This window comes from Temnothorax nylanderi, unplaced genomic scaffold (genome assembly GCF_030848795.1).
Source record: "Temnothorax nylanderi isolate EJ_2023f unplaced genomic scaffold, tnyl_v1.0 TNYL_tig0035_pilon, whole genome shotgun sequence".
NCBI classification, from domain to species: Eukaryota; Metazoa; Arthropoda; class Insecta; order Hymenoptera; family Formicidae; genus Temnothorax; species Temnothorax nylanderi.
This window is the reverse complement of record NW_027249097.1, coordinates 235,505-253,205: the sequence shown is the minus strand read 5'-3', so window position 1 is coordinate 253,205 and position 17,701 is coordinate 235,505. Positions and strand designations below refer to the sequence as shown.

Sequence of the window (17,701 nt, the reverse complement as noted above, 5' to 3'; positions counted from 1 at the left end):
GTGCACCTCGCGTTAAGCGCCGCCCTCGGCGCGCCTCCGCCAATCGCGTGGGTCGGTGCTATGGCAACAACCGGATTGGGCTCGCGCACATCACACGGCACTGACGGCAGCGGGCTGAGCGGGCAGACCGCAGACCGCGAACCGGGCAGACGTCCACAGACGTCGTTCGGCCGTGCAGCGGGACGGATGTGCTCACCATCGTCGCCGCGACTCGACGCAGTATTCCCGCGTCTCGCGAACCGTGTCGACCGTGCGAAATCTATCTCTCTCTCTGCCATCGCGCGCGCGTTGCCGCGCGAATCGGTGAAACACGGAAGCGCCTCCGGTCCCGAGGACGACGCCGGAGCCCGACGGCGCGCGCGGCGTCTCGCGCCCGTGGAGAAATTTCATCCCCTTCGCGAGTCGGGTCGCGCTCCCGCGGCCCCCAGCATCGGCAGAGGTTAGTACTCGCGCGACGACATTCAAATTGACCGGACCGTCGCGCGCCGTTGCGTGCCGGATCGCGGGCGCCTCGGTCTCCTTTTCCCAGCCCGTCGATCACTCTCTCTCCTCTCTCTCTCGACTGACTGCGCGGGATAATAGCGCGTTCACCCTTTATCCAACTGGCGCTATTAAATTTCAAACTGAAATTAAAATAAAAACCAAATTTATTCGCGCTGTCTTCGCAAAATGTTTTATTTTTTATTTAAAAAAAAAATTTGCGGCGTGTACGAATTTAATTCGTATGACTCGTGTCGCAATGCGACTCCGAAATTTACGAAATCGATCCTTCGCCACCGAGGGATTAGGTAGCGCGATGATTAGAGTGACTCATTTGTCACGCGCCGCCACTTCCGAGTCTGATTCGTCAACGCGAATTTCTCGGCGAGACACGCTCGGCTGCGCTCGGCGGGATGTAACGTCTATTCATAAATATAACACGCGAGAAATTGCCTGGGAAAAGTCTCGGGAGATGGAATTGTGATAAAAGGCTGAGAAGAGAGAATATAAAACTCGCCTGGCGGAGAAGACCCTATTACCGTGCCCTGAGATATATATAGGTGCTTTCCACTTACATCAAAACTCAGATAATTCTCACTTGTGACGTCGTTCTATCCTTTTTTGAGAATTAATGAATAATAAAGACAGAATGACATCACAAGTGAAAATTATCTGTGTTTTGATGTAAATGGAAAGCAACTGTTATACGGCGAAATTTTCAGCTCCATCATCGAGATCAACGTTCGTCTCCTCCTTAATATCATCTCGATTAAAGTCCCCCTCCCCTTTCCCTCGTTCGCCGAGGCGAATTTCATCTGCGCGGATTATCTCTTTGGCGCTTTAGGGAAACGACTCGAGTCGAGAGCTCTTTTGTGGTGAATTATGAAAGAAACGCGGCTGAGATTGCGTGTGAGAGCGGCTGGCAAAATCCGAGGCAAAATCCCATCGTTAGTTTGCCGCGCGAAAGGCCCGTCTAGCCGATTTCTGTTTTTCAATTACTTCTCTTTTCAGTATAGTTTTAGCCGTTGCACCCGACCGCGCGCTCCAAATGGCGCAACATTAAATCGCGACGAACAAGCGGCGCAATTAAAGCGGTTTCTCGCCGCCGTTGCGAAACGTATACGTTTCTCTTCCGCAGCCGCAGCGCCGGATTACCCGCCGCGCCGCGCCGGCTTTCTGCAATCTAATCTTCCGTTCGTTGTCATTACGTTTCCACGATAACGACACTAGGCGAATTTGCGGTAATCAGCAAAGAAGAGAGAACTTGCCCGCCAAGAAAACCGCCCGACGCCATCCACTTCGTTCTCTAAGTACTCCCTTTAGAGAATATATAGATCGGAATGGACTCTCTTTAAAGATCGAGTCCCTTCGGTACACTTTCGAATATAAATGCCGCTATAAAATTTATCGCGTTAACGTTCGCGCAAAGTATTAACGTTTCTCGCTAATATGCCGATTTGTAATTCGACATCGGTTGATTCGTAGCTCAACAAATTGATCGACACCTGCGTTTTCGCGATGTCGAAAGTTCTTCCATATCCGACTGAATTCCTCGAGTGTATAGAAAACGGCTAATGACATGGCATTTATGCATATATCCACCCGATGATCTGCAGTCAGATTATTTCCCAATAACGCTTTGACCTGCTAATTGCATGCCGATTGCATTTCTGATCGACGCGCGGTTCTCTCTACAAGCGTGCAGTCGCTCTCCGCATATATACGGATAATCGTGATTCCGTAACTTTTATCGCTACACATTATCGCGTTCCACTAGATAATTTACCGTGACATCTCCCAGCGGTGATTCACGAAGCTATTAATCGTCATTTATCGTCGTGTCCTCGCGAGAACGTATAGCTTTTACGTATTTTTTAGCTCCCAAAGTGCGCAGGTAACAAATAATATCGCGCATATAAAATTTGCCGGTGATCTATTTAATATGATAATGCACTCTCGGGTATTAAGGCCGAGCGAGGTAATTAAAATCGTTAAGTAAATAGAGCGACGTAATGTTCGTCCGACGGTAAATTTAACAATTATTGCAAAATCGTAAAAAAAATGTGACAAATATTTTAATACTCATCATATATAAAGGCGCTACAATTATTGTCGTTGAAAGCTCACAACAATTGGGAAAACCCGTTCAACAATAAAAATTGTATATCAATAGCAATCCTGCGTGCTATATCGCGACGCTGCCCAGAAGTCAATAATTCCATTTCAATTTGCGATAGCACAGAAATGATACTAAAGTTGACTCAAAGAATAAATGGGATTCGAAGTCGCTGGCGAAATGGCGACGCGGAAAAACCGCCGGGGGGGAAACGATCGCCTTTAATGTCTCCGACTACGACTGGCTGTCGAAACGTCGGAAACCACAGAAATCGAAATGCGATAAATTCCTGCTACTCGGTATAAAAGCGCAATCTCAACATGTTTAATTTTTCGCGGCAGAAAAAGAATAAATTGCAAAGATTTTATATATCCAATCCAGAATGTATTTTCTGTCGTAATATTATCGTTACTCGGCTGTATGCGTTATCACGCGTGTATTGTTGTATACCTGCCTTTCGTTCGCACTAACACTTCGCTAATATCGATTAAGCAAGTTAGTTCGACTCCGATTGTTTATTATTTTTCCGCGCAGCTGGAACTCGAATAGAAGATATAAAATTTTCGGTCGGTTTGGATCTCGATGGCCTAATTAATTACAGAAGATGCAATTTTCGGCCTGGTTGGATCTTGATAGCTTAACAATAATATTTCTGTATGAATTTTAAGACCGACAAATAATCTGCGCGCAGTTTACTGAGGTGGAAAAAGTATACAAAATTCAAGCAGAAATATTATTATTAAGGCTATCAAGATCCAGCCCGACCGAAATAAGTATATCTTCTCTAATTAATTGTATAATGTTGAAAGTGTTCATTATATAGATGAGGGTGTGTCTTACTCGCGTTCCCTCTTTCTCTCTCTCTTTCTCTTTGTACAAAGCGTTATATGTATTTGAGAATCTTCACGGAGAGAATGCTATAACTATAGCATTAAATGCTATGATCGTAGCATTAAATGCTATGGACATAGTAATTTTACTATAAGACTATAGCATTTAAACTTGTGCGTCTTGATGGTCCGCAGTTGGTGCGGCAGCATAGTAAAATTTAATATAAAATTCTCTCCGTGTTGATAATAATGAAAAAAGAGAGAACACTTGTTAGTTGACTATAGTTAGCGCTGACTGAGGCCGAGGAAATCGATCCTTAGGCCTGGCTGCAGCCGCGTCACTTGGTTTTATTCTTTTTTTCTTCTGTGTTTTATATTATATCTACGCGAGTTGTCAAGTCGCAAAACGTTTTACTTAAACTGCAATCAGCAGTTTTGAATTGCAATCTAGTTTTAGCGTTGTATCGCATTTAGATGGTCAAAACCGACGATACTTTTGTTCAGTTGAGTAACGAAGACGCCGTGCCGGTCTCGTATTAAAAAAAACTTATTATTATGACAAATAATTGTTTTTATTTTTGTAATTAATCCTAATTTTAACTTTTATAATAACAGTTTATAAACGAAAATGTTGAACAATAATGATACCGTCGAGGATCACAGTTGCGAGTGTGAATCAATATTCGGTATTTTTTTTTAAAACTATCGATATATAAAACCGTACGTGGTGTACGCCAATATAGCACAATAATTTATATTCAAGATAAACGCCTGAAAAAAGGAGCTCCGGACGGCGCGGCGGTCTCGCGAACAAAATCGATGGTCGTTACAGCATGAAATCTGTTCACGGTGCATGAATTTCATTAGTGCGGACACGTGCACGTGTTATCGGCGAAATATTGAGAACGTGGAATGCGCAAAATGTTTCGGGGTTGTTTAAATCTATACAAAGATAAATAATTCGAAACAAAGCGTAGAGAGACACATTGCATATCTTTCGGAATTTGTTTAATGAATTGTTGCTGCACAGAACTCACATGAATTGTTGCTGTTAGAACTCGGTTTATTATTTTAAAACGCAGCATTGATAATAATTTAATACATACGTTGACTTATTAATTAAGTCTGAAAGTAAAAGAACGAAGACTTGCAATTTATAGATATAACAGATTTAAATGTATGATACTTTAATACAATTCGAATATATTTTTCGAGAACGTTTTTTTGCTGCGCCATTATTCATCCCAATTAAATGTCCAATATCGAATATCTTGTTAATTAAATAAAAATTCTGAAAAAAAGTAAAGTACATTTTACATAATTTAAATGTACAACGAAATTAAATCGTATTTTCGTACTTAATTCGCGAAAGAGAACCTAATATTACTCCCAAGCTATCGCTACACTCGTAACTCGTATATAACTCAATATTCTCGCGTTAACGACCTCGGAGTTAATAAAAGAAAAACTTGTGTAATTAACGGGATTTTCGTGACACGTTAAATCTAAAACGCGTCGTATACCTATACACGTTCGGGGTGAGCGAGCGCTCCTCGAGTGCGCACGGGCGCGCCGTAAATAGAAGAAGCTAACGAGTGATCGCCACGATGAATGAGGTTGTTGTTAGCGCATTGCCCGCGCCCGCTTCCAATTACGGCGCGGAGGAACGCGATGCACCGGTTTTTCATAATTCCACGGCTACATGTGCGCGTATACGCGAACGCTGCACGCGTGTCGACGGCTGCGTTTCCCTCGCGACCGTGCTAAACGGCCGTCTTAAACCGCGGCACGTAGACTCCGCGAGACACGCACGTGTGGCGAATCGGCACGGCCGATGCGGAGCAAATTTTACGCCTTCCGCGTGTATCTCTCTTTCGCGTTTTCTTTTTTCTTTTCGCGGGATAAACGGGTTAAGAACACAGGGAGAGAGCCGCCGAAGAGAGAAGATTGTCGCGATTCGTCGCGAATAATCTTCAATAGGCATGATTGTCGCGAGTACATTCACATGACAAGTTCGTGAATGTTTATCCTGTAGTTTTGCGAACGTCTTTACGGTTTTTTATTCGTTATACATGATCCCGCTGTATGTTTAAACGTACTCGTCTTTTTCCGTCGCTGATACATCATCAATCAAATCGTGCGGTTGACATCGGCATCAGAAAGAGAAAAACGCGCCAAATAACGTTATAGAATTGGCCGGGACAGAGGTACAAATAATATTCTTTGTTCTCTCAGGAAACAAACAAGCTTGCAAAAATATTTAAATTAATTTTTCAGAATAATTACGCACGGAAACTGGTACACGCTAGAATATTTCGTTGCCATTGGATTTATACTACAGTTTTACTCAAAAAGTTAATTAATGTATCTATTATTTATTAATTTCAATGTTTGTTAATATAACTTTGCCCAGCTTTATTGTTATAGTTAAAGTTATTGAATCGAATTCGCTACTCGTCGAAAAGCTTCTCGTTCCAACTGTTTGCGCTGTTAACGTTTAGCGTAACATTTTAGCTTCGAACTGCGGGACAATTGCGGTCTGAAATCTTTATAGAATACTAAAAATAAAACGCAAGAAATTCCTGTGTATTTGCAAGATAATGCGGATATACCTGGACTTATCTGTTGCGCCGATCGACGTAATTTCCATAACCGCGATGCCATGTTAATTTTTTTTTTTTTTATTATTTTTGTAACCTACCACGACAAGGTAACGTTATATATCTGCATTCTCCCCTATGGAGTTCGTGCTTTTTTTTTATTATTCAAGCACGCGTGGAATTCGTATCATCGGTAGCCTTGGCCGGTCCACCTTCGTATGAGAGGAAGAGAGAAAGAGAAGTTAATAGAAATATATACGGTGTCCTAAGGTGTAGCGTATACTAATAATGCCATTCCCTCGGCCATTCCATACCTCGTATAACGCAACATTATGTTAATGAAAATTTAATCAAAAGGCTAATTAGTGAGGCTTTTAATATTTAAACACTAAGCTATTTTTGTTTGATCGTGCATATTTTATCGTATTTTAATGAATATATGTGCAAATTAATCCAGGATGCACAAACCGCTTTACGGCAAAGATTTAATGAAACATTTTAAGCTTGAAAAATAATTAAGCAGGTTCTTTGGAAAATTATGAAACGCTCGCGCATATTAGAGTTAAAGGGATTGGAACGTTAGAACGCAACTATATATATAGAGAACTCGTATAACATTTTCACTAAAGCAAAATTAATTCGAAACCGCTTTGAACATAGTTTCTTCCTACTCTACTCCGCTTTCTTTCTCCGGATATCTGCACTTAATTTAGAGAGCTTAATTAAAAATCTTCAAGGAAAACAAAGCTCGTACATCCTTTAAGGGCCACTTCGATCCCAAACTCCGATTAACTTAATCGTTGATTAGTCCATTGGAAATGACCAATCGCATTATTTGTCAATCTGCTTAATGAGCAAATGCAATCGGTCATTTCCAAAGGATTAATCAACGATTAAGTTAATCGGAGCTTGGTCGAGGTGACCCTAAGAGCTAAAAATTTCAGACTTTTGTCGTTTTATATTTTCTTTAGACATAGACATATGTTGTACCCTCGATGCTTGAAGGAGACGAAATAAATTCGCGCGCATTTTAGCGGCACTTGTTCTTCGTAGGCGTAATTTCCTGTGAGGTCGTTCGTAACTTTCGTGCGGTCGAAAAAGGAAGTTCGCCACGGCTCGCGGCAGGAAATAATGTATCGCATCTGTTTCGGGCGTAACGATCGGCCGACATCCGTATTTCGCCCTCCTCGGCCCCGAGGTTCTCTCCCTTTTTCCGTATCTTTTCCGTATTCTCGCACGTGCGATCACGTGGCGCGTACACCTCCTTCGCGGTGCGTACTCGCGAATAAAGGGATTTATTTATAGCGATCCCTCGAGAGAAGTTTCTTACGATAAGGAACGTAAGCGTGCACCTGAACAATATTATCTATATTAGCTACACACTTGACCGACGCAACGGTAAATTAACGAGGCTATCGAAGTTGGCACATCGCTGCTGCTTTTCATTCGTTGCACTTTAGTCGAGCTCCGTTTCGTTCGGCGACAAGAATTAGCGGAAAACCAATTTTTAGAGAAACGGAAACGGAAGATGATCTTTATTCCGATATTATAATGTAGCGGTCAATACTTAAAACCAAGTCCCTATTTTTCGTTGACGCGATAATCATATTTGGCCGTATATTTTAAGGTTTTTTTTTTCAGAACCGCGCGCGCTCCGTTTATAATGCTTCAACTAATTGCTATAATTTTCACATCCTGTTTTCTCTCAAAAAAATCCACGCATCAGTTAGCATCGCGTATATATGGGTTGTTTCGCGCCTGCAGGGAATTACATCGTGTAGTAAAAAATAACACGTGTAATAAATCCATGTGTAATTTAAGAAAGCGGTTTATAAAGTTCATTTTCATGAAACTCCATCAATTTCACTATGTTTAATTCAACGTCCAAGAGAAACTCGTTGCCGATCAGTTGCTCGATGATCAAGATGATCGATCAAGATAACTCTATAAAATCAGCGGATCTGCTTCCGCGACAATAAATCAGCTCGTATTATCCTAACTATTTCTGGATGGAGTCTCTCAGCGAGTCGCAACGATCTCACGAAGCCTTTAACAGACCAACGAGCTTTTGCGGCATAATTTGTCTTCTAACTTGTTCAGCGAACCCGTGGAACTCGCGCCACGACCACGTGCTAGACGCGCAGGGGCTAACTCGAGTGCCCCGTGCGAGTGCTCCGTACATTAGTCCGGGGGCAGGTGGTGGTTATCCCGACTCCCGAGCGAGAAGATGCTCAATTTAACGAGAGGAGGGGTAACGCGTGCTGCCGGTCGCACAGCTGTCGGGTGGTGTGCGACAGCTGCATCTTGGGGAACGCGAAAAAGAAAGCGAGCCCCGGGTCGAGCGACGGAGGGGTTCTGGGTTCTGGCCTGCGGAGTATTGCGCCGCGCCGTAAACATTGCGAATGGTCTCGGTTCTCTCGCGACGTCTCTCCCCGTCTACGATCGATTTTTCCCGTGGAAAAGTTTCGAGCGCGAGGAAACGGAGCGAAGAAACTTCGTTTCGCACCGCGCCGCGCCGCGGCCAGGTAAACTTTGCTAATTAACCCGACGCCGCGACGTTCGATCTGTTTCACTGGGACGTTAAGTAATTATATCGTGCGACTGGCGGAATATATATATATATCGAAGTCGTTCGAAAGATTGCTCGGGAATTCGTGCACGTGTACACGAATTCTATTACGTGTGAGAGAGAGAAAAGAGACAATCGAACAAGGTCGCTGGAGCTTGCAGTTTTCTGAAAAATCGCGATTAAAGAGAAACTTTCTTCCGCGTAGTTCGTGGATTAGTGATAATTGATCGACAATTCGATTTCCAAGTCGCGATTTAAAGAAAGAAGACAGATTATCTTGCGACAATCAATGTTTCTCTGTATTTTTTCCGAACTGTAAGCAATTACGTTAAATCTTTCATAATTACTGTTACGTTTCGCTATTTTCTGATATCTTATTAATATTGAACTAACATTATTTCTCTCATTTCTCATTATTTCAGCTTTTTCCAAGGTTAAATATATAACGGCTTGATAAACTTGGCCGTAAATTACTGAAATATACATTTTACGATGACTTTATTACGCGCCGAGTCGTAAATTCCCAGTAAACAACCTTAGGAATATTATTAAGTATATTTTATGCTTAATAAAAGAATACTTGCGAGACCAGAATAAATATGATAACGCGATACGCTTTTCAACAATATATATATATATATATATATATATATATATATATATATATCTGTTGCTTTTCATTTCAGTATCTTCGCGAGATTTTTGCGAGAGAGGCAATTCCCACCTTTAAACAGGTTTACAACGACGATCATCGAGAAGCCGTGCCGCCCCGTCGTACCGTTTGCCCCCGTGTCGCCCCGTCACCCTGAATTAACCCTGCCAGAGCCGAGTATCGACATATCCGTTTCACTCTCGCGGAAAAGCCGATCGTCGGCACCGGCGACGTTTCCCGTTAAACGGCCGTGCTAAATTTACGGATATCGGAAAATGTTGATTGCTAGTCGCTTCGCGGGCGTTCGTGTCCTTCGAGGCCTCGTCGCGATAATGGGAGGCAGATAAATATGCCGGCGACTAATTTTAGAAATGACGGGTCCCCGCAGACCCGTCCGCGAAACTCACGACTGTAAACGCTCCGTCGTACGCCGTGTGTCGCGAAGAGAAAACGCCACGTGTCGTCGTTGTGCCGTCTCTCTCGCGGCGCACGTGCATATGTCCGTATTTGGATACGCGCGTTATTATGCACACGTGTGTCGCGACGGAGGACGGAGGTAAAATAATTTTGCGGACGAGTCTCTCTCTCTCTCTCTCTCTCTCTCCGTCTTTCTCTCTTTGTCTCTGACTCTCCACGAGATCCGCGCCTAACGAGTAGAGTTCGTCGTCGCTGCAATGACGTCGACGTAAAACGTTTACCCGGCGTTGACGTAAACGTTTAAACCCTGCCCTTCCTGAGGAGGAAGAGCGAAATGGTATCGTGGCATCGATACGCACGTATATATCAACGATATTCGAAACGCGAGCGCGCGCGTATGTATATTACCGGAGAACCGATAATTACGTTTGCCCCCGGCTATCAGTTTATTTACGGCGGCATTGTTTCGCGACAAGTCGCCCCGAGTATACCATCGTAGACACTCTGAAAGTCTGAAACTACCGTGCAGGTTTGGACGGAAGCGCGATTCTCGATGCTCGGCGGATACGGGAAAATATATCCACTGGATCGGCGCGTTTTCTCGGGAATACCTCATTTCCATGAGCTTTAACGATAGATCCTTTCCGAGAGAATAAATCCGCGAGCGAGATAAAGGGATAAAGCAAGAATTTGTCTTACAAACGAATTCACACGCATACCATCGGCGTTAATTTTAATCAAATTGTGATTACAATCGTTGTTCGCGTTGTTAAAATACACGGCTCAGTTTATATAAAATCAATTTTCTAGCGAGAACTTCCAAGAATATGTTTGTTGAAAATTATGGGTAACGCCATTAATTCTGTTAACACTATCAATTTTACGATAATTTAAATGAATGTAATTGTATAGGTATAGAGATAAATGGACTTTTTGCGAAGAGAGATTCGAACGCTGTGTTTCACGGAAAACGACATGTACATATCGAATCAAGCTGTATAGTCGTGGCACGGGGAAGGTAAATCGAATCAATCACGGGAGATACACGTGGTTATTTATAGCTACCGATCGAATATTCCGAAGACAAGCCCACTTGATGGACGGTCTTGAAAGATGCATGCGGGGAAGAAATGGCTATCGAGAGATTCCACTTTATTCGAGTTAATTATTCGACGCTATACGAAACAACCGGATCTGCTTAGCGCGCGGAGAAACGGTTTTTTCCCCTGCCGTCGCGTCGGTGAAATAAAAAAAGTTAGAAATAAAAAAGAGACGGCGGATGTTTTTCGGGATCTCTCGAATCCACAAGGAAAGTTGTCTCCGTAAATATTTACCGCGAACGATATATGTTTCCGTATAAAAATTAAAAGAAATCCAATAAACGCGCTATCCGGCGTGTCTCGTAAAACGTATTTTTTCAGCGAAATGAAATTATTTCTTTCTTTCTGGAAAAAGAGGAGATCTCTGAAATATTACATTGTTCCCTCTTTTATCGAGAATTTAGCGCAAACACACGCGGCGTATTTGTCGATCGCAAATCATCACCGTGTTTGACGAAAAAAGAAAAAAAAATTATTTTCCTCCATTTCGTCGAACGGTCGATAATCCGCCGCGTGCATAATTTCGCTTTCGCACGTGCGGAAATTTTCCCCGTGTCGGGGACACGACTTCGACGCGTATTTTCCGCCGAGAAATTGCGCAGTCCGAAGCAACGATCTAAGTACTGCTGGCGATGATCGGCGTTGTTTGAAGTTGTCTGAACGAGCACGCGACAACAAACAGGTGCCCGAAAGCACCGACGTGGGACGTGGGCGCCTAAACAAAGCCTCGCACGACCGCGGAAAGGCCAAGAGAGGAGAAAGAGAGAGAGAAAGGGAGAGCGAAAGTGCCCCCGGCGATCGATCATTCATAACGCGCTCTCACGCGCATTAACCCTGTGGTTTCGTCCACAGAGTGGCGGAATTCGGGAACAAGCGGGTTCTATGATTCGGAAAAGTGGATATATTTGTAATAACGAAGCGAATTAACGTGACATCAATCGGGTATTCTGAAAATGGAGTCATATTGTTCCTATCTACGATTTATCCGAGTATGTTTTAGTGACTATGTAAGTAGTTTATTTTGCTTTTTTGTATTTGCATCATCGTTCTTGTAATTTTCTTTTATTTCGATAATTATTACAAATAGGAATGAATTGGCTAATAAAATAATTTGATAGAGACGCGCGACCGCGGTTGTTTGCAAAAATACGCAACAGATAAGCTGAACCGAAATTCCGATGAAAATAAATATCAAGAAGAGACAAAATCGAATGAAAACTTTTGATTTTTATTCAAGATTTTAATATAGCGGGCTTCATAGAATAATATGTGTGCCATCATGTTATAAATAATATTTCGAGTTTCACAGATATTCTGTGCGAAAAATAAAATATTGTAGCGAACGTACATATATACATTGTGATGAAATTTATAATTAAAACCCAACATTTTTCTGTCTCGCCCTTTTATCACCAATGCCATTTATTTTTCAAGCCTCTCAACTTTATTTTTTTTCCGATATATATCCGAGACAATTTTTCCCGTGTACAATAACATTACGCGTGGAGTTTGATTCATCGAATTTGATATTATTGAAGCGACGAAATCTAAATTTACGGAAGGCTGGTTTGAATCGCTCGGAGTTTTAATCGGCTGCCCACTGTCAGTTCGGCCGTGCAAAGGTGAATATGAGAGTCTCTGGCTCGCCTTGACGCTCCTTACAAATCGATCCAACTCTGGCAAAGGTATAGTGCCTTATATTGTGCGCCCGTGTGTATGTACGCGCACGCGTGTGTGTGTTTGTGTGTAGAGGCGAATGATAGCGTGCGACACGGATGTCGTCGGCTCGCATTACATTTCATTTCCAGCATTAGGATCGTTCGCACTCGTTAAGACGAATTGTACGAGTGAGGGAGAGAGGGCCCCCTCGATCACACGCGTCACGACGATCCCTTTCAACGCGAATTCCTGAAAACGAAATTGCACGAGTTAGAGATCTAAAAACGCGAAATTTTACGACTGGATACTCGGCAAGGTTTGAAAATATTTTTACGTATACCTATATAAACGATAATTTGTGCGGACGTAAAGAGCGGATCTCGCGTTTAAAAGTATATCACATAAGAAGCAGCTAGCGTCGTATCCCCGAAGTTATCCTTTGAAAGAGCCTCTATCTGTGTCAAGGCTGATAGTATTGTAAATGTAAAAGGCTGTAGGTGGCATTTATGAGACATTTACGAGGGACGAGGTAAACATAAAGGCTATCTCTCCGTTGATCTTTTTAAGCAGGTAGAAAAATATATATCTGTAAAAATGTTTATTTTTTTTGGCATCTATTATTTCACGCGAAATCCTCACGCCGTCGAACAGCGTGTTTCTCTTATTACGAATGAATTCGGATTACGAGCCGTTCGATTTATATCTCTGATGATGCTTTTAACTCGGGCAACGAAGCGTAATTAACTTTATCTCAACCGGCTTTGTGGTGGGTTTGCGTTCCGAAGAATCGGGCAACGATTCGCTGAATGCATTTCGGGCAAATGTATTGCTCGCGTTTTGTTTCACAAACACGAGCGATTGTACGGATGAGGAAATCACAAAAATTTCTCATTTACTTGCGACATTGGCTGTTATGTCACTATGTACGAAACATTTCCGTGGGAAATTTAATTAAAAGAAATTTATAACGGCAATCCCTACGATAATTATGTCGATATTTTTTTTGTAATGCCTTCTCTAAAGTCAGCAAGATTTTTATTTTCTCTCTACTCTATTTATATTATAATATAAGTCAACTGTATAATTAAATGGAAATTAATTAATTTGTACAATGTAGTAATTTTATTATGTCGTTATTATTTATACCTATTTTTGCGAGAAAACATTTCCGCGATGGATACTTCAGCGAGAGATTCTGTGTAACTTCCTCGGAAACGCAATCTTCTCGTGAAATCTCTTCTTACTATTAGCATCTTATATATGTATTTACAAGTATTTATACAAATGTTTCTGTAAATCTCTCTTTTCGCAGGTGGCGTGGGGCACAGCCGTGATGGAATTGCAGAGCTGGTTGCTCTATCACTTAGTGGCCGTCACCGACTGCAATCAAGGTAGCGAGGAGGATACGCCGTTCGTCGTGTCTCGCGCACATCCATGAACCCGCAAACATTTGTGTCACGCATGTGATCGTTTAACGGCTCGACCGTTTAACCCTTGGTTTATTTTAGTTACGTTTGCCTGAGTTTGCCGGACCCATTATTCACACACGCACACAGTTCGCCGCTTCTTTGTTTAATTTGCCGTCCCGCTATCACGAGATTCCGGAGGAAACGGTGGTCTACCGATGCCCGATGGTGGTGAGTTCATCGTACGAAGTGCGCGAAACAGAAACGTGTGCATCTACGCACACCGAGTTATCGTCGTGAGGCCTCGTCGAGAGACGCACAGCCGCTTTCGCGCCGTTCTCAGGAGAGTCAGGAGGCTCTGAAATTGTAACGTTCCGTCTCCCTAAGTTGTTAGACTTTCTACTTTTGTGCCACATTCGAACGCGCAATTCTTTTGTTCCCGCGCTTATGATGAGTTGTTAAACCGTTTAAGGAAGCAACTCGTCTTTTTTTTTTCCATTACGTATTTAGCGCTGACGAAACGTTATAGCTCACTTAAGCGCAATCTTGTACATTACGTAACGCACGACACGTTATACAACACATTCTAAAATATTAAATTTATATTGGAGAAATGTAAAATGTGTAAAGTTGATATTAAATTGATATAAATCGGGCTATAAATACCGATTATTTACATTTCCAATATTAGATGTGACGCTAAATAAAGATACGATTACAAGGAAAACTTGTTACCTGCGATATTTACGACTCGAGGGACACTTTTTATCGAACGTGAGTTTCGCCTCGAATAAAGCTCGTGGTCGCACGATCACATTTACCGCGAAATAAAAGCGAGAACGCGGGCGTACGTGCACAATGCACACGAGCTGCGGTCGTTCACTGTGCGAAAATATATTGCAGTGATGCAGTCGGCAAACACAATCGGAAGTGGCGGCGGGGGCGGGGGCGGAGGCGGTGGATCGTATAACGCCGGTGGCGGGAACGGAAGTCGCACTCGGGATTTAGGATTGCGCGCCCAGAAGAAGCTTCTCGGTCGCATAGTGTCCACCAATGCAGGTCGATCGCTCTTCATCGACGACGCCACGACGTCGTTGCTCGATAATCTGTACAAATTGATGGAGAGAGTCGCCAAGAGCAATCCGCACTTGGACAAGAAGGAGCCCGAGAAGGTCCTTAAGAACATCATCAAATTGTCCATCAAGGTATACATGAAGTATTCCAGAATGCAGACTTTAATTTCGACGATAGATTCTGCAATGAGTTTCAAGCCGATTATAGAAGGACGTCAAAGGAAGCTATTATTTGCTTGGGCAAACTTGAATATTCCAAACTTATCGATATCACGAATTAAAATTCTAAAAAAAGCAGCTTGAATTCAAAATAATTGAGATAATATTCAATAAGCTGTTCAAAATTGTGTCTTCAATAATTAATACTCGCATCATTTAATCGATATATGAATAAATATATTTAGTTTAGTGAAGACATATTTCGAAAATTTTACCTCTTTTTACTTTGAAATTACCTCGTTCATATGTAATAATAAGACCGGAATAATAATATTATATCATTAAATGTTCTATAATAATCGGCTATTTATATCGATATATATTACAATATAAATTAAGCGTATAATTAATTTTGTATTAATTTATACGATATTGATATACATTGAGTTGAATATGGACGCATAAATTAACTTATAAAACGCGATTCGTAGATCGGACTCGTGCAGCGCAGTCATCAATTTCGTCCGAACGACGCCGAGAAGCTGGAGGAGATCCGGGAGGCTCTGGGGACAGTGGCGATGACTGTCGTGTCGTTCTACGAGGTGGATTACAGTTACGACCAGGAGTACCTGACGGGCTCGATGGAACGTTGCCGAACGTTGCTGCAGCAGCTGATAAAGCCGCACCTCACGGACAAGTCGTCGCAGCGTTGCGACCAGGTGTTCGACTTCCTGGCGTACCCCAAATTCTTGGACTCGGTGTTCCGATACAACTCCGAGCACAGACCCATCCTCGGCATGCTAGTCAGTGACCTCAACAAGGCGTTGGACGCCAGGCGGCTTTGATTCTATAAAAATGATATTCACGTAACGTTTATAAGAAGGAATCGACGGCCGACAACGCGGTCTGATCGCCGGCAAAATTACCGTCCCCTTCGGCAACGGCGGTCTCGCGATCGCGATCGATGACGGGTCAATCGAATGTAGCGAACGACCCGCTGAACACGCGCGCGCTTCGTTGCACTTTATTTCACGGCGAGTAGACAACGTGCTGCATACTTTCAGTGTGACGACAGTATAGTTTCTTGTAGCAGTAGATTGAAAAAACGTCTCTTGCTCGCCCCTATCCAGTAGCTGGGTCGAGATATCCGGTGCGGACCACTCGCTCACTGATTTATGCAATAATTGTCTAATACTCCGCTTATTTTAAGAGCGCAGCCTCACCTGTATTGCGCAATTGGTGTATTATATATTTATACGCAGGATACCGATTATTATACCAAAAAAAGGAGTATAACGAGCTTATTATATATGGGAGAAGACAGAAAATGAAATGTTAATCCTGAAGCCATTTTTCGTACACAGTTCTAAACTGCATATTGAAGTCTAACTCGACTTAATACTTAACTTTTGTTTATCTTCATTGATTTACACAAGCGGAAAATTATTCTAATTTCTTTCATTCGAATATAAAAATTTATTTTTTATTCTATTTTAATTTATCATATAAAATTAATTTTCAATTTAGATTTAATTTTTATTGTGTATGATGAATTCTATTCGCATAATGAAGCTATGTAATTACAGTATACAATACACTGAGACAATTAAAGTTAGCGATTTTTAAAATATTTCAAAGCCAGAGATCAGAGCCGGAGTTAGACTTTAATTTGCGAATATAAAGAATTCTCGTGCGAAGTTAAAGTCCTGTTGCAAAAACAGGTTTGTGTTTACCATGCGTCGCGATAAGTACAAAAAGTAAGGGGAGAACATTTTCGAAAATTGCTAAGGTACATACGCCGACCAATAGCCCGACTAAATATCTATGTAAACATGTAAGGCAGATGGTCTTTCTCATTTTAAACCGTGTGACTAGTACTGTCGCGTGCAATAATAGTAGATTGCGCGAACGAGGGATTTCCCTTCGTCTCTCATGTCGAGCTGAAAGTCACGCGACACACCCTTGTGCTCTATACAATCTCTCATTTCTGCGGTTCTCTCTTTAGATACATTACTGCTGGGACAGTCGGTTTTGAACCTTAAAACAGCATTATATTTAATTATTTAATATATATTTTTAAAAAGTTAAAATTTCATAATGTTAAGAAAAATGCGCTGGACATATTCGCGAATATTTTAGCGGATAAGTTAGATTTTATTGCGCCACGATACGTTACGATTTCTTTTCGGTTTCGCAAAGTGTGAATCTCAAGAAGGATAAAAGTAAATATTGGTCATCTTCTCGTGTACGCGCAAACAGTGAGACGCACGCGTTGCGAAAGTCTCGGGACTTGTGCGTCACAACGGACACAATCCATTATTAGCGCTATTGCTTATACGTACACTTTTTTACAACACACTCGACTAAAAGAAACAATTTCTACATATCTGATTTCATCGCGATTTGATCCCGATGATCATTAGCATAGGACATCATAGAAGAAAAAAAAAAGAAAAGGGACATTTATTAACATTTCGCGCCTTTTGTACGCGGTGTACACCCACTTTACACGTTATTTGTGATGATTGTCAATATTAAGAGATGTATTGGTACTATGCCATTAATAAATTATTAACAAACATCAGTCTCGTGTCTTTTTTTGTTATTCGCTCGTTGCATTCTGCATCCTGCGAAAAAGAA

At 42.0% G+C, this 17,701-nt stretch overlaps 1 protein-coding gene across 3 annotated transcripts; it reads left to right on the top strand.

The window, feature by feature from the left end:
- The first annotated feature begins 107 nt into the window (after window positions 1–107).
- On the top strand, window positions 108–17,645 carry Sigmar (Tumor necrosis factor alpha-induced protein 8-like protein sigmar). 3 transcript variants are annotated; one of them, XM_071703271.1, is made up of 5 exons: window positions 109–439; window positions 13,736–13,814; window positions 13,932–14,060; window positions 14,733–15,034; window positions 15,553–17,645. In XM_071703271.1, the coding sequence occupies exons 3-5, from the start codon at window positions 14,048–14,050 to the stop codon at window positions 15,904–15,906; spliced, it is 669 nt and encodes a 222-aa protein (XP_071559372.1). In that variant the 5' UTR covers window positions 109–439; window positions 13,736–13,814; window positions 13,932–14,047; the 3' UTR covers window positions 15,907–17,645. The 3 variants fall into 3 exon arrangements, with proteins under 3 accessions (XP_071559370.1, XP_071559372.1, XP_071559371.1); XM_071703269.1 differs by lacking the exon at window positions 13,932–14,060 and having other exon boundaries at window positions 108–439; XM_071703270.1 differs by having other exon boundaries at window positions 13,736–14,060.
- Window positions 17,646–17,701: the final 56 nt, after the last annotated feature.

Coding starts and splice junctions, on each gene's coding strand:
- Sigmar (XM_071703269.1), top strand. CDS start 13,757: ATGGAATTGCAGAGCTGGTTGCTCTATCACTTAGTGGCCGTCACCGAC. Junction 13,815..14,732: donor CGTCACCGACTGCAATCAAG/GTAGCGAGGAGG, acceptor AATATATTGCAG/TGATGCAGTCGGCAAACACA. Junction 15,035..15,552: donor TCATCAAATTGTCCATCAAG/GTATACATGAAG, acceptor CGCGATTCGTAG/ATCGGACTCGTGCAGCGCAG.